Genomic DNA, 15256 nt, shown 5'->3' on the forward strand with positions numbered 1-15256 from the left:
AAAAGGCACATTCTAACTTCTTTGATTATAATATCCTTTCTGCAATTCATAGCTAATTCGTATTCATACTGAATATGCTAATGATATATTATAATTACAATCACGTCAATCAGAAGACATACATCAATAATAAAAATTAGTCTGGAATTTTAATTAGGCACTCATACAGGGTTTTGCAGTTGGTACAGATTTCCCAAAAGACCAAGCTCAAGAGTGGGATTGTTAATTAATGAATGTATACATTCATGCAAATATTAATTAGGCAACCTTCCAGGGCAGTCCTGGGTGACCTCATTGACTATGTGGACAAGCAGCCCCAAAACCTGGACTCCCAGTTTCTTGACCACTCTAAGCGATGCGTTATACCTCTCCCACTGGGCTCACACCTTCCTCTCCTAAAAGCTGTCATGGTTATTCCCCCATGCCTATTCCTCAACTTCTCATGAACTTGACCCTCCATAGTCTTCCAGTCTATCAACCAATCTAGATATCATTCATTGTTTATTCATCTTTGACTCTCATTTATTAATTTATTCAGTAGATATTTGTTGAGCACATACTGCATGCCAGGTTCTGAAATAGGCACTTCAGAAAGAATTGCATACACAACAGAAACAGTCTGTGTCCTCATAGACAAAACAGAATTTGAAAAAAGGTTTGTATTGAATGATGACAGTACAGTGCGTTGTGTAATTGCAAGCTGAAATGGGTGTTTGGAAGAAAGGTAACATGGATACAAAAAAGGCAGGTGCTGAGGGAGCCTGGCCTGGTGTGGGGCTTTCTGGAAGGCTTTCCAGAGGAAGTGACGTGGGAGCCAAGATCTGAAGGATGGAGAGAGTTAACGAGGTGGGGGCTGGGGTTGTGGTGGTGGTGGGAACAGCATGTGCAAAGGTCCTGAGTGGGAGGCATGCCTGAGGAGTGAAAGACGGCCGTAAGGGTGGAAATGGTGAGTGGGAGCTCAAGAACTTGTGAGGGCCCAGCCCAGGAGGCTCCCTGAGCCCTGTTTGGTCTTGTTCAAGTGTAATGGGATATCATTAAAACGTTTCAAGCAGGGAAAAAACGAGATGGGAGTTGTGTTCAGGAGAGCTCACTCTGGCAGCAGTGGGGCAGAGGATGGAGGAGGCAGGAGTATGCAGGATAGAGTCCCAGCTAGGAGGCCCCTGTGGCCGTCTCTGGGGCCCATCGGTTTACTTAGTATCCATATTCATTTTCTTCTTCTTCCTTTTTATTTCAAAGGAAAATAAAAATAACCCCTTGGTACTGCCCACCTCCACTTGTGCCGTAGAATTTTGGGAACTTCACCCCTCCTCCCCGCCTGTCAGGCCTAGCTGGACCCGTATTCTTCAGTCTGAACAAAGGCTGCAGACAGATGAAGAGGGCCTTTCCTTCATGCTATCATTCCCGCACACCCTCTCCTTCAAAATTTCCATGGTTTGTCTTTTCCTGCAGTTTTCATTCATTTCCTCATCACCTACCTGGGTGCTTTGAACTAAGACCTCCATCACCACCTTTCCCAGGCAGCTGCAGCCTCAAAAGCTCGCCTTCTAATTTCCAAATCCAAGGGCTCTTCTTGCCACCTTCAAACAGCCAGACCCTGAGACTTTGTCTCCCACCCAGCGGAGCCTCTGCAGTTCCAGATCCTTATTTCCAAACGTTGCCAGGGAAACCCACCATTGCCTCAAACTCAGTCTAGTGGAAACCAGACTTGTTCCCTTGGCTAGAAGGGGCCCTTCTCACCAAGCTCCTGCTGGGCTCGCCAATGCTTGTAACCTTGGAATTACAGGGTTTTTTACTTTTTAAAACGTCTTAAAATTAAACATTACAGAAAAATAACAAAGGACAATATAGAAAATTCTTAATCTATTTCTCCAGTTTCCAAGCCTTCTTTCTTGTTTGCATTGGAGCTTTCATTTCCTATTGTTTAAATCTTTATGGGCACACTTGGATGGTGTCTACGGTCTTCTATTTTCCCTTCTTTATTTACTTGGTCATTTAATAACTGAGTATCTGCCATGTGCCAAGCTTTGTGACACACACACACACACATGCACATAGACGCACACATCTCCAGTCAAATGAGGCTCTCAGATTTTTGATAGGGGCTTTTTGATATGTGTATAACCAATACTTTATTCTCACTGTAGTCAAGGACTTATTACAATTCGGAAATGAGAAGCTGATCCGGAACTCCACTACAGGTGGTCTTTTTAAAAAGATCTCTCACAAAAAGAAAGAAGTTTATGCTCCTCATGCCTAAAATCTGTTGGCTGACACTTTGTTCTTTAATTTCGCCAGCTCAAAGAAATTCTCGAATGTTCTCACCTATTAACAGTTATTAAAATGGAAGAAGCTGGGGATGAAATTGTGAGCAATGCCATCTCCTACGCTCTATACAAAGGTGAGTAAAAATAGCTCCTTTTGAAGTGTCAGCTTTGTGTTGCCTTCTGTGGCTTTTCATGACTTACATTTCTTTTATAAAACAGCTTTATTGAAAGGCAAGCTTGTACTTAATTTTGATGATCCTAGATTGGAAGCTAGAATAACTATGCTTGTCCTGGTGAGGTGAATCTCCTTGGTTGTATGTATTTGATAGAATAATAATTTTTATGTCATTAAAATACTGGTCAAACACAATCACAGTAGTCTCCAAAGAGCTATTTCTAACAGTGGTTGAAAATAATTTTTTTATTGGGCCTCAGATTCCTTTCAGAATATGGCAAAACTATGGATCTTTGTCCTAGCATTCTACATATTTGTACACATATGCACACATACTTCACAGGTAAGTAATTTTGCATTTAATTTCAGGGGTTTACAAATTTTCTGAGGCTTATGAATGAACCTCAGGTTAAAAAATTCTCATTCATGATCTTTGCTGCTTTAGAATTCCGTAAAGTGGATGTTACCCACAGTAAATAGATCCTTGGTTGTCTAGACTTGAACTGTGTGACTGATAAATGTAAATTAGCTAGAGTAGAGCCAGGCACATCGGAAGTGCAATTAAAGCATTAGCAATTTATTAGAATCATTCTTATTGTACTTGCCAGACATTTGGTTATAAAGGTATTTATTAAAATGGAATTATATCTGCACAGATACATAGATGCAGAAAATATTAGCTCTGTAAAAGACAAGAATAACATTGTTGTAAGGTGGCTTATTGTTTCATAGATTTAGATGTGGCATAAGTCAGATATGGCCTTGAAATATAATACTATGGAATCTGAATCTATGGAAAAAACCTTTACTCTACCATTATTACACTGTTAGGATATGCAATGGAAAAACATTACTGTAGCCTGAGTTGATCCCCGTTATAAATTTTGGGGCATACAGAATGTGGTTAAGAATGAATGAAGATACAGTGAATGACGGTTTGAGTGTCTGAATGTAAGAACATGCTCAGCATCACCTGTGATAAATAGCTCTGATAATTGGCCACACTGAATGGTTCTGACTCTTATTTCTGAGCCTTTGGTGAGTTGAATCTTTTCCTGCCCTCTTATAGCCTTCAGCACCAATGAGCAAGACAAGGATAACTGGAATGGGCAGCTGAAGCTTCTGCTGGAGTGGAACCAGCTGGACTTAGCCAATGATGAGATTTTCACCAATGACCGCCGATGGGAGGTAAGCACGAAGCTCTCCTGGGTTATTCCGGTGTTGGGTCTGGACAGTGGTCTGGGCAATGGCTGGTCCATTTCCAACAAGGTCTTCAATACTGAATCTCTTAAAGGATTGTTCTGTTCTGGAATATCAGGATTGCTGAGGCTTAATTTCCTTGTCTGCAGCGTGGGATCATAACATTGACTTAGTAGGTTTGTTGTGAAGAGATAATAAAAATAAATGGTATAAAATAATATCAACTCCACATTGCCTTCAGCCGCAAAGTGAGGGTGATTCTCCATCTGGGTGTAGAGATGCAGATCTCCTCCTGGATGTGCGTGGGCAGAAGTATGGGAAAAATATATGCTAGATGATTGAAAGTAGCTCAACTATGAATCAAGATGGCAGCACTCTTTTTGCTCCCTGCCCCCACCTGCCTAGCCAAATTCTGATTAGAGAACTGTCCTAGTGAGAAGCATAAGAGACAAATAGAACAACTTGACTGACGTTCCCCAGTGAATGTCTTAGAGCAGGGGTACCGGTCCATGGCCTGTTAGGAAAAGCAGAAAGTGAGCAGTGGGCAAGCAAGTGAAACTTCATCTGTATTTACACCAGCTCCCCATTGCTCACATCACTGCCTGAGCTCCGCCTTCAGTCAGATCAGTGGTGGCATTAGATTCCTATAGGAGCGTGAACCCTGTTGTCAACTGCACATGCAAGAGATCTAGGTTGTGTGCTCCTTATGAGAATCTAATGCCTGATGATCTGTCACTGCCATCCATCACCCCCAGATGGGACTGTCCAGTTGCAGGAAAACAAGCTCAGGGTTCCCACTGATTCTACATTATGGAGAGTAGTATAATTATCTAATTATATATTACAATATAATAATAATAGAAATAAAGTGCACAATAAATGTAATGCTCTTGAATCATCCCAAAACCATCCCCCCAACCCGGTCGATGGAAAAATTGTCTTCCAGGAAACCGCCTCCTGGTGCCAAAAAGATTGGTGACTGCTGTCTTAGAGCTGGAAACTCAGGACTTCCCTAGCCACATGAGCACCTTTAATATGGAAGTTGCACATGCAATAAAAACTGTTTTTTTTTCTTTCTAGCAGACTGCATTTTCTCACTTTTCAATGTGATTAGTGTTTTAGGATTGCATTTTCCAGCAGTATCCTCCTGTGTACAACTAAAGTGCAGTCAGCCCTAGAAGCCTTGTTCAATGAAAATTATTATGAACCATCACACTCAGTTTTATAAGGCTGCTTCTTTGTTTTCAGCTTTTCCAAATTAATTTCAGTCATTAGGGGGCCATGATAATATATGTAATTTTATACATGTATGTATAGATTTGAAGGTGCATGTATTTCATAACTTTCATTCTTGGCAGACAAGGTCAGAAAACACTTTCAGCCCTATTGTTGTATAATCAAAGACTAAGACTCGACTTGTATTAACATGCGATCAATTTTAATGAGAGCAGCATAAATAAAGTAATGGCTTATGAATTTTTAAATTATTCATTCCTTTAGCAAACATTATCTTGTGTGTGGTGTTTGTAGTACAATGAACCCTGCTGCACATTGCAAGGCTTTAATTAGTGGAGGGAAAGTGGAACTATAAGTAGGTCCAGTCAATTGATTCATAAATGAATTACTGTGTGTGAAATGTTCTATTTAAGTGAGGTCAGATGGTACAAATAAACTTAGGCACATCGTGAATGGTACATTTAATTTTATTAACTCAGCTAAAGATGCTTAAGGGTTAAGGGCACAATGGCTAAGAAAATGGACTCTGGAGCCAGCCCATCTGCATGACTTTGGGCAAATTACTTAACCTCCCTATGCCTCAGTTTCCTCCTACAGTTGCATGTTAGAGCCAGCTTGTATTGGCTTGCAAGAGCCAACTGCTAAATTTTTAGAGATTTTCTTAGTTGGTTATTAAATACAATCATTACTAATCAGTTATATTTGGCTGGTCATAGTGGCTCATGTCTGTAATCCTAGCACTTTGAGAGGCCAAGGCGAGAGGATTGCTTGAGTCCAGGAGTTTGAAATCAGTCTGGACAACATGGCAAAACCCCACCTCTACCAAAAAAAAGAAAAAATACAAAGATACAAAAATTAGCTGGGTGTGGTGGCACGCACCCATAGTCCAGGCTACTTAGGTGGCTGAGGTGGGAGGATGGCTTGAACCCAGGAGGTGGAGGTTGCAATGAGCTGAGATCGCACCACTGCACTCCAGCCTGGACAACAAAGTCAGGTCTTGTCTCAAAACGAACAAACAAACACAAAAAAAACCCAAAAAACAAAAAACAAAAAGATTAAATTACTCAAACTTAGAATTACATAGATTTTATAGAATATAGAATATAGAATTACAAAGGTAATCAATAATCAAAACATATCATTTTTTAATTATTTGTCTACATTTACTATTACCTTTGCTCTGAAAGCCAGTTATGTATATTGCATCTGGAAGCTGGAGACGCTATACAATGGTGAGCCACTCCACATCTCTTCCCGATTCCATATTTAGTGATGTCGCATTGGTAGCTGAAACTTGGCCTCAATGGGAGTATTTACACCATAGGAATCAGCAAACACTACAAATTAGGGCTTCTATTTTCTTTGAGAGGGCCAATGGTTCAGTGTTTGCCAGTACCCAACTGATCATCCGAAAATGGAGATGATGATAATAGCAGTACTTATCTCCTTGGACTGTTATGATGATTAAATCAGATAATGTTTCTAAAGTGCTTAGAACATTGGCACATATGAAGCATTATTTGTTTAAAAATAAAAATCTCTGGAATGCTGATAACATTTCTGTGACCTTTTACAGTGCCCAAGCAGTTTCCCTGTGTGTGTTTACTTGCCTGTCATACCAATCCACAACATGAATGATCCCCTTTGTGGTTATTAAATCAGGGCTCCATCAGTATCATGGCAGGGGGAGTTGCTGATAGTTTTTTGAGGGCCTGCTCTGAACTTGAATCTCTGAGAGGAATTTGACCTGTGTTAGCTTATTTCATCCTCACAACCATCGATTTCTTAGAAGAGCAAACTGAGGCTCAGAGACACAATATTCCAGATCACATGGCTGGAAAATGGTAGAATCAAAGTTTGAAAGCAAAGATGTGACTGACGGCAAAGCCTCTTCCCATATGCTGGTGGTTCTCAAGGTGTGGATCCTGGACTGGTGGCAGCCTGGGAATAACCTTGGCGCTTGTTACCTTGCAAATCACCAGACTCCACCTCAGACTTGCAGAGATTCCAAAATTGACTCCCAGAATTCTGCATTTACCGGGCCCTCTACGTGATTCTGATTAAAGTTTGAGAACCACTGCCCTATGCTAGCAAGTGTGTGACCAGTGGAAAAGCCAATGGATTTAGAAAGAAAAGGGAAATGCTGGACATGAGGAACACTTCCTTTAAGGACAGAGGAGAAATCACAGCTGCCATCTTTCCAGAGGTAGCCCCCTCTTTCCCTGCTGAGCCCTGCTGTATCCACAATGTGGAGACTCAAGGGACCCTTGACAACTCCTTCTCTAGGCAATGTGTGATCCCCATGAGACCAACATTAGGCAGGAACAAAACTAATTAATGCTGCTGTGGGCAGAAGACATCCACCTAGACCAGGGATCAGGCACGCAATGTAAGAGAGTAAGTGGGCCGGTGGGTCCCAGGGAGGAGTGGTGGGGACTGTGGGGAGCTGGAGATCCAAGACTCCGGGAAGCAGCTGCCCCTTGGCTCCCGCTGATGGTTCCCATGTTGATGTTGTTGGAGCTGCTGGTTTTTACTATTTTTGGGGGGCGGGGGCGGGAGACAGAGTTTTGTTCTTGTCGCCCAGGCTGGAGTGCAATGGCATGATCTCAGCTCACTGCAACCTCCGCCTCCCAGGTTCAAGCGATTCTCCTGCCTCAGCCTCTGGGGTAGCTGGGATTACAGGCGTGCACCACCACGCCCAGCTAATTTTTGTGTTATTAGTAGAGACGGAGTTTTACCATGTTGGCCAGGCTGGTCTTGAACTCCTGACCTCAGGTGATCCACCCGCTTCAGCCTCCCAAAGTGCTGGGATTACAGGTGTGAGCCACTGCGCCCAGCCTTTTTTTTTTTTGAGATGGAGTCTCACTCTGTCACCCAAGCTGGAGTGCAGAGGTGTAATCTTGGCTCACTGCAACCTCTGCCTCCCAGGTTCAAGCGATTCTCTTGCCTCAGCCTCCCAAGCAGCTGGGATTAGAGGCACCTGCCACCACACCTGGCTAACTTTTTTATTTTTAGTAGAGATGTGGAGATGAGGTTTCACCATGTTGGCCAGGCTGATCTCAAACTCCTGACCTCAACTGATCTGCCCACCTTGGCCTCCCAAAGTGCTGGGATTACAGGTGTGAGCCATTGTGCCTGGCAGCTTTTACTCTTAACTCAAGATTTTAATGCTGGAAATGTAGATTTTGATGAACTTTCTAATCTTAAATGTTGGCAATGGAATAAAATTGTAAGAAATGCTATAAAGGGCGCACAGAACACGACTGAGAGCTGGAGTGGCCTGTAGTCCACTGGGTTGTGTCTGAAGTAAACATCGATGATCCTTTTTTTTTTTTTTTTTTCCTTGAGATGGAGTCTTGCTCTGTCACCCAGGCTGGAGTGCAGTGGTGTGATCTTGGCTCACTGCAACTTCTGCCTCCTGGGTTCAAGTGATTCTCGTGCCTCAGCCTCCCGAGTAGCTGGGACTACAGGTGCACGCCACCACACCTGACTAATTTTTTTCTTTTTTTTTTTTTTTTTTTTTTTTTTCAGTAGAGATGGGGTTTCACCCTGTTGGCCAGGCTGGTCTCAAACTCCTGACCTCAAGTGGTTTTCCCATCTTGGCCTCCCAAAATGCTGGTGATCTTTCTTAAGATTCTCCGTAAGTTCCTATGGGCTGTTTTATCAGAAGCCCAGAATGTAGAGCTAGAGATAAATAACAATCAAGTATTATTGTCAAGTGTTCCAGTGACTTATTGGTGTGTAACATGAGCAGACATTGGTTTGGTGGCATGTGGTTTTCATAGAGTTTGATGCATTCTATTTTAACACCTGTATTTGAGAATGCAGTCACCATAACAGAAGGTTCCTGGGCATCTGTGAAGGGCAGCAGATCCCACAGTGCAGTGTAGAGACAGCACTGGTGGCTGGGTCATAATTGGTGTCTACTGTCAACTTCAGAGAGGTGGTTCCAGCTGTGCTACTACCCCCATACCCCCACCCCCTGATTGAGTGTTTCCTCTATGTCTCATACTGGGGAAAATTTTTGACCAAGATTATCTCTACATGGGTGTATCTATCTCCACTTTAGCAAGGAGCCAAGTCACATCCAAATTCACATCTAGCTGATGACAAAGATTTCATCATGCCATTCCCCTGTTTAGAGGTTTGAACTGTAATCCTCTGTTGTGTTAAAATGGAAAAAAGGTAAACTTTATTCTCAAGACAGGATTGAAAGAGAAGTTGAAGATATTATTACTCTGTGGCTGGAAATACAGTGCTGCTGAGGAAGAAAAATGCCTAGTGTTTTCCTTACCATATTTTTGTGGTATTGTTAGTATTGTCTCTGTTCTTTCTCCTTAGTCTGCTGACCTTCAAGAAGTCATGTTTACAGCTCTCATAAAGGACAGACCCAAGTTTGTCCGCCTCTTTCTGGAGAATGGCTTGAACCTGCGGAAGTTTCTCACCCACGATGTCCTCACTGAGCTCTTCTCCAACCACTTCAGCACACTTGTGTACCGGAATCTGCAGATCGCCAAGAATTCCTATAATGATGCCCTCCTCACGTTTGTCTGGAAACTGGTTGCCAACTTCCGAAGAGGCTTCCGGAAGGAAGACAGAAATGGCCGAGACGAGATGGACATAGAACTCCATGTAGGTACTGGGAGAGTTGCCTGCTTGACTTCTCGGATATTTTGAGGCTTCCCTCATAAGATATCTTCATTTTCCCTACTCCCTATCTTATTGCCATAAAATACTTAACACATTGACATTGTTAATTTTTTTTAACTCCCTTTACTTAAGATAAGGCGTCTGTCTATAGGGTGAGTCTCTGCTATTTCTAATGTCTTGCTTTATGCTCTATACAATACTGTATTTCAGACTAGTTGCAGTTTTTCTTTTTTCTTTTTTTTTTTTGAGACGGAGTCTCGCTCTGTCACCAAGGCTAGAGTGCAGTGGCCCAATCTCAGCTCACTGCAATCTCTGCCTCCTGGGTTTGAGCAATTCTTCTGCCTCAGCCTCCCGAGTATCTGGGACTATAGGCACCCACCACCATGCCCAGCTAATTTTTGTATTTTTAGTAGATATGGGGTTTCACCATGTTGGCCAGGCTGGTCTCAAACTCCTCTCCTCATGATCTGTCCACCTCGGCTCCCAAAGTGCTGGGACTACAGGCATGAGCCACTGCACCCAGACTCTTTTTTCTTTTGTTTTCTTTATTTTTTTGAGACAGAGTCTTACCCTGTTGCCCAGGCTGGAGTGCAGTGGCCCAATCTCAGCTCACTGCAACCTCCGCCTCCCAGATTCAAGTGATTCTCCTGCCTCAGCCTCCCGAGTAGCTGGGATTTTTACAGGCGTAAGCCACCAAGCCTGGCTAATTTTTGTATTATTAGTAGACACAGGGTTTCACCATGTTGGCCAGGCTAGTCTCAAACTCTTGACCTCAGGTGATTTGCCCGCCTCAGCCTCCCAAGTGTTGGGATTACAGGCGTGAATCACCGTGTCTGGCCTCAGGTTTTCTTCATTGCAGAGCTTAGTGTGGTATACTTCCTGAAGGTATCTAACAGAGAATGGGGCAAACAAATGGCTGCATGCTCATGTCGTAGTCCACCGGCCATGATCTGCTTACAATAGTTACCTGCTGCCCATGGTGTGAAGGACTGAAGAATAGACACGTGTTCTTTTGTGAGTAAAAGGGGAAGTGCATATTTTCAAAGGGGTAAATCTGGATATTCACTTGAGACCATTTTGTGGCTGTAACACCTATAATCCCACAGGACTTCTTATTTTGAGTATAGGAAGGCCCAGTTTCCAATTGCCAGCACCTGTAACTCTTTGCCGAAAGTTTGTCCTGATCAGAGCCCAGTAGTGTACAAATACCCCCACTTGAAGGAGCTGACTTTAAGGTTTGTGCTCTGCTGTGGCTCCTAGAGTTGGCTAGTGGGGCTAATCTCTAGTTATCCACCAAGATAATTGACTTGATAATGCACTTTTTATTGGGTCCCCTTTTCTTCTGATATCATTTCCTCAGTTCTCCATTGGTTTCCTTGAGATCGCATCCAAAATAAACTACTTGCCTCAAATCCTTGTCTCAGATTTCTTCTGGGGAAACCCAAACTAGGTTATTATCCTTTGGAATTATGGAATCTTTAGAGTGCATGTATGTGTGTTGCAAAAATCTAAATGCACTAGGTGTTTGCAGGAATTGGAAGTGTTTAAAGAGCTTCTGTTCGACTATATTCATGTGAAATTTCTCTGCAATATGCATAATATGCCTCATGCATTTTATATGTTGGTAAAACCTGTAAAGAAGTTGAAAAGGAATATATTATATATATCCATTTAGTTGTTTTCTATCTGAAAAGTTTCCCTTGAAAGGTACAGAATGCTGAATAGGAGCTGGGATTCTAATTGATAGGTTAGGCTTCGAATCTTTGAATAACAGTCCAAAGAAATAAGCCACAGTTTTATGTTGGGATAATTGAACTTAAGCCATAGAAAAGTTGGAATCTAGTTTGAAGAATTTTTTTCTAGAAGAGAAACAGAGTTATATGATGAGAAGGAATTGCCTTCTCTCAGCCTGTCAGGAGTCATTCAGTTTTCAAATTGCTCTCAAGGCTTTTTTCACCCTTTATACCTTTTCATCTAGTTATACTTTGTCTTTTATGACGGATGAAAGATTTGCTGTCAAAATTAGCCCACCCAATGAGTTGCAGAGATGAAAATCCCATCACTGTACTGTGAGAATGGAGACATGCACAAAGCCACGGAGCCCTCCAAACGCGGGCTACTGTCCTAGGGCTTCCTGATCCCAGAACAGTTTCCATTTGCACATGCTGACCACATGCTCTAACCCCCCAGGACGTGTCTCCTATTACTCGGCACCCCCTGCAAGCTCTCTTCATCTGGGCCATTCTTCAGAACAAGAAGGAACTCTCCAAAGTCATTTGGGAGCAGGTAAGTGCCCAAGCCCACAACAGATTTACACCAAATGTATGCTTTGTTATAACAGTTCTGATCCTCTCAAAATTCACAAGCCTAATATAAAACATCATCAGTGAAATGGGATGTCTGAGGTCAGATGAACATGGTCTCTTTTCCATGTTGGTGAAGGAGTGCTTGGGAGGGACCCTCCCCTGAAAGTAGTCAGGCTTGGAGGGCCGTCCAGTAGGTACCTGCTTCTCAGGTGTGTGTGGGTGCGTGATTGTTTTCCAAGTGGATGAGGTATTCACATTTGATTTTAAAAATTACTTTCCACCTTCATCGCATTATGGACAGGAGGTAGGGCCTGTAAAAAATTCCGCTTCGGAAAGTTTATGGAGAATTTTCCTTGTGATTTAGCGTGTAAGAACTTTTGTAAATGGTTTATGGACACTTGCATTACTTTATTTTGAGAGATAAGCTTAGATATTGAATATTGAATTCACACACTCAGTCTTAAAGTTACGTTGTTCAGGTCTTCTGTGTTCTTACCCGGGCCCCACTCAACCTTTGAGCTATTCCAGTATGAGAGTGAATTAGACCTCCCACAATCACGGTCTTACTGTCAGTTTCTCATGGCATTAGTCTTAATATTTTTTATATGCTAATTCTGTTGACTGCGAACATATTCAGGTTCCAAGTTATTTTGTGTTCATTAAAAATTTTACTTTGAATCATTATGAATAGTTCCTAGGTTGAGCTTCGGGCTCCCTGACCCCAGAGCAGTTTCCATTTGCACGTGTTGACCACGTTTTCTAACCCCTCCCATCAAATTGATTCTACTGTTTCCTGCTTTTGCCATGAATACATTCTTGTTGGACATTAACGTTGACTTGACCACTTCAAGGGATTAAGACTTAACCTTAGGCCGGGCTTGGTGGCTCACACCTGTAATCCCAGCACTTTGGGAGGCTGAGGCTGGTGGATCACCTGAGGTCAGGAGTTCGAGACCAGCCTGACCAGCATGGCGAAACCCCATCTCTACTAAAAATACAAAAATTAGCCAGGCATGGTGGTGGGTGCCTATAATCCCAACTACTCAGGAGGCTGAGGCAGTAGAATCACTTGAACCTGGAAGGCGGAGGTTGCAGTGAGCCAAGATCGTGCCACAGCACTCCAGCCTGGGTGACAGAGTGAGACTCCATCTCAAAAAAAAAAGAAAAAAAAAGAATTAACCTTAAAATTCTCCACCCCCCTAAAAAGACCAGGGGCTGCACTCTGGCAGCCCTGGGAGCCAGCAAGCTTCTGAAGACTCTGGCCAAAGTGAAGAACGACATCAATGCTGCTGGGGAGTCCGAGGAGCTGGCTAATGAGTACGAGACCCGGGCGGTTGGTGAGTCCACAGTGTGGGATGCTGTGGTGGGCACAGATCTTCCATGCGGCACAGACATTGCCAGTGGCACTCACAGGCCAGATGGTGGAGGTCCTTGGCATGTCCAAGCTTCCCAGCCTGATTGAGGGCTGCAGACCACAAGGTCTGGATGCCACAAGCTCCTTGTTCCTGGCACATATGGAATTTTCCAAGAATGAATGTGGGAAATCTTGGGCTCTCTGATCCCATGGCTACCCAGGGCCATACCCAGGCCCAGTTCTAAGCAACTCAGGGAGCACTGGACTATTTTTTTTTTGGGGGGGGGGTGTTTCTGGATGCCGTTACAACACTGTGACAGGGCTGAGATTTTACCTGACCTGTGCACTAACCAGTTAGCCTGCCAATTTCATATGCACACACTGCCAGAGGACCCAGCCCCTGGGCCTGCAACACTCATGGTTTGTTACTCATGGCAAAAGCAGCAGCCTGAGCAGCATCTTGGGTTGCTTCCCCTTGCCTCGGTTCCCAAGGGGTAACTCAAATAATGGTTGCCCTGCAGCTCTCTGAAGTTAGGACACGCTGAGCTTCTATCAGGGCTGCAGCTGAGATTACTTATTGCCTGGAGTGGACAATACTCCACTAAGCATTACTCTCCTGGCATGTCTCAGGATGCTTGACTGCTGTTTGCTAGTCAGTCCTTGAACAAAGCTTGTCAGTGCCCTTTGCACAGAGGCCTCGATCATTCAGGAAGGTGAGAAATCCGGAACCGATTGCCTCTAAACAGGATTTTAAATGAGAATTTCAGGCCTGCTCAGTTTTTTCCATTTTAACTTGAAAATTTTTCAGTTTTAAGTTTGCAACGTGGTATTTGCATCCAGGTTTGTCTAGTGTCTTATCAAATGTAAACATGCTCATGAGTTTAGCTTGTCTGTGTTGGAAAAAAGGTGTCTAATTATTTCTTTTAGTTTATTAAAATTTCAAAGCAGTTCATTTCTGGATGACCTCAATTAAGCAATGGCTCCTAATATTTTTACTTTAAAAAATTTCCTCTGAGGATCTACACTGCAATTTCTTTGTCATTAGGTCATGAAATGTCAGCACACACTAATGCAATAGGTCAGTGTTTCTTTTTTTTTTTGAGACAGAGTTTCGCTCTTGTTGCCCAGGCTGGAGTGCAATGGTGTGATCTCGGCTCACTGCAAGCTCTGCCTCCCAGGTTCAAGCGATTCTCCTGCTTCAGCCTCCTGAGTAGCTGGGATTACAGGTGCATGCCACCACACCTGGCTAATTCTTTGTATTTTTAGTAGAGACGGGGTTTTGCCGTGTTGGGCAGGCTGGTCTCGAACTCCTGACCTCAGGTGATCCACACTCCTCGGCCTCCCAAAGTGCTGGGATTACAGGTGTAAGCCACCGCGCCTGGCCGTTTTTTTCCTCTGTGCCTTATCTGCCAAACAACCTTGCCAAGAAGGCATAGAGTTCAAATGAGATGGAGGAAGGGCTGCTCTGATTACGGGGGGGCGGCGGTGGGGAGGTGCGGAAGGTCTAGATCCCTTCTCAGTGGCTGAGGCTCTTCTGCCTGAGCCCAGATGGAAGCCCATCAAAGAGAGGGGCTCCCTGTGTCCAATGCAGCTCAATCCAGTGAGCAGGTATTGTCACCTGCTGCCATCAGGAGCTCTGCTAGGTTTGTCTTCCCTTTAGAAAGTCCTGCTATTCAGTAACGAATTGTGTTGTGATGGCATTTTCTATGTCTTTTATAAGAACAGACTCACACCCAGGCTATTCTTGGATTCAGGGGTTGGCTGGGGGTGGAAGCAGGACAGTTTCGGTCATGTGCAGCTCTTACACCAGCTTTTCTCTGTGCTGATGTCGCTGTAGAGCTGTTCACTGAGTGTTACAGCAGCGATGAAGACTTGGCAGAACAGCTGCTGATCTATTCCTGTGAAGCTTGGGGTGGAAGCAACTGTCTGGAGCTGGCGGTGGAGGCCACAGACCAGCATTTCATCGCCCAGCCTGGGGTCCAGGTAAACCATGCTCAGCCACCAGACCACATGGCCAGAAATGGGGCTTTTATGTCAGATGCTACTAGCAGCATTAAACAATAGTAAAAAC

The 15256-nt window shown here is 43.6% G+C and overlaps 1 protein-coding gene across 1 annotated transcript in view; it reads left to right on the forward strand.

The window, feature by feature from the left end:
* TRPM8 (transient receptor potential cation channel subfamily M member 8) overlaps positions 1–15256 on the forward strand; it is an 80118-nt gene that overhangs the window by 33979 nt on the left and 30883 nt on the right. The window contains exons 10-15 of the mRNA XM_024243395.2: positions 2296–2398; positions 3509–3627; positions 9217–9507; positions 11716–11811; positions 13039–13168; positions 15023–15168. Of these exons, the coding sequence (XP_024099163.1) occupies positions 2296–2398; positions 3509–3627; positions 9217–9507; positions 11716–11811; positions 13039–13168; positions 15023–15168 (885 nt within the window). The remainder of the gene's footprint in view (positions 1–2295; positions 2399–3508; positions 3628–9216; positions 9508–11715; positions 11812–13038; positions 13169–15022; positions 15169–15256) is intronic.

The sequence above is a fragment of the Pongo abelii genome, chromosome 11, assembly GCF_028885655.2.
Source record: "Pongo abelii isolate AG06213 chromosome 11, NHGRI_mPonAbe1-v2.0_pri, whole genome shotgun sequence".
In the NCBI taxonomy this organism is placed as follows: domain Eukaryota; kingdom Metazoa; phylum Chordata; class Mammalia; order Primates; family Hominidae; genus Pongo; species Pongo abelii.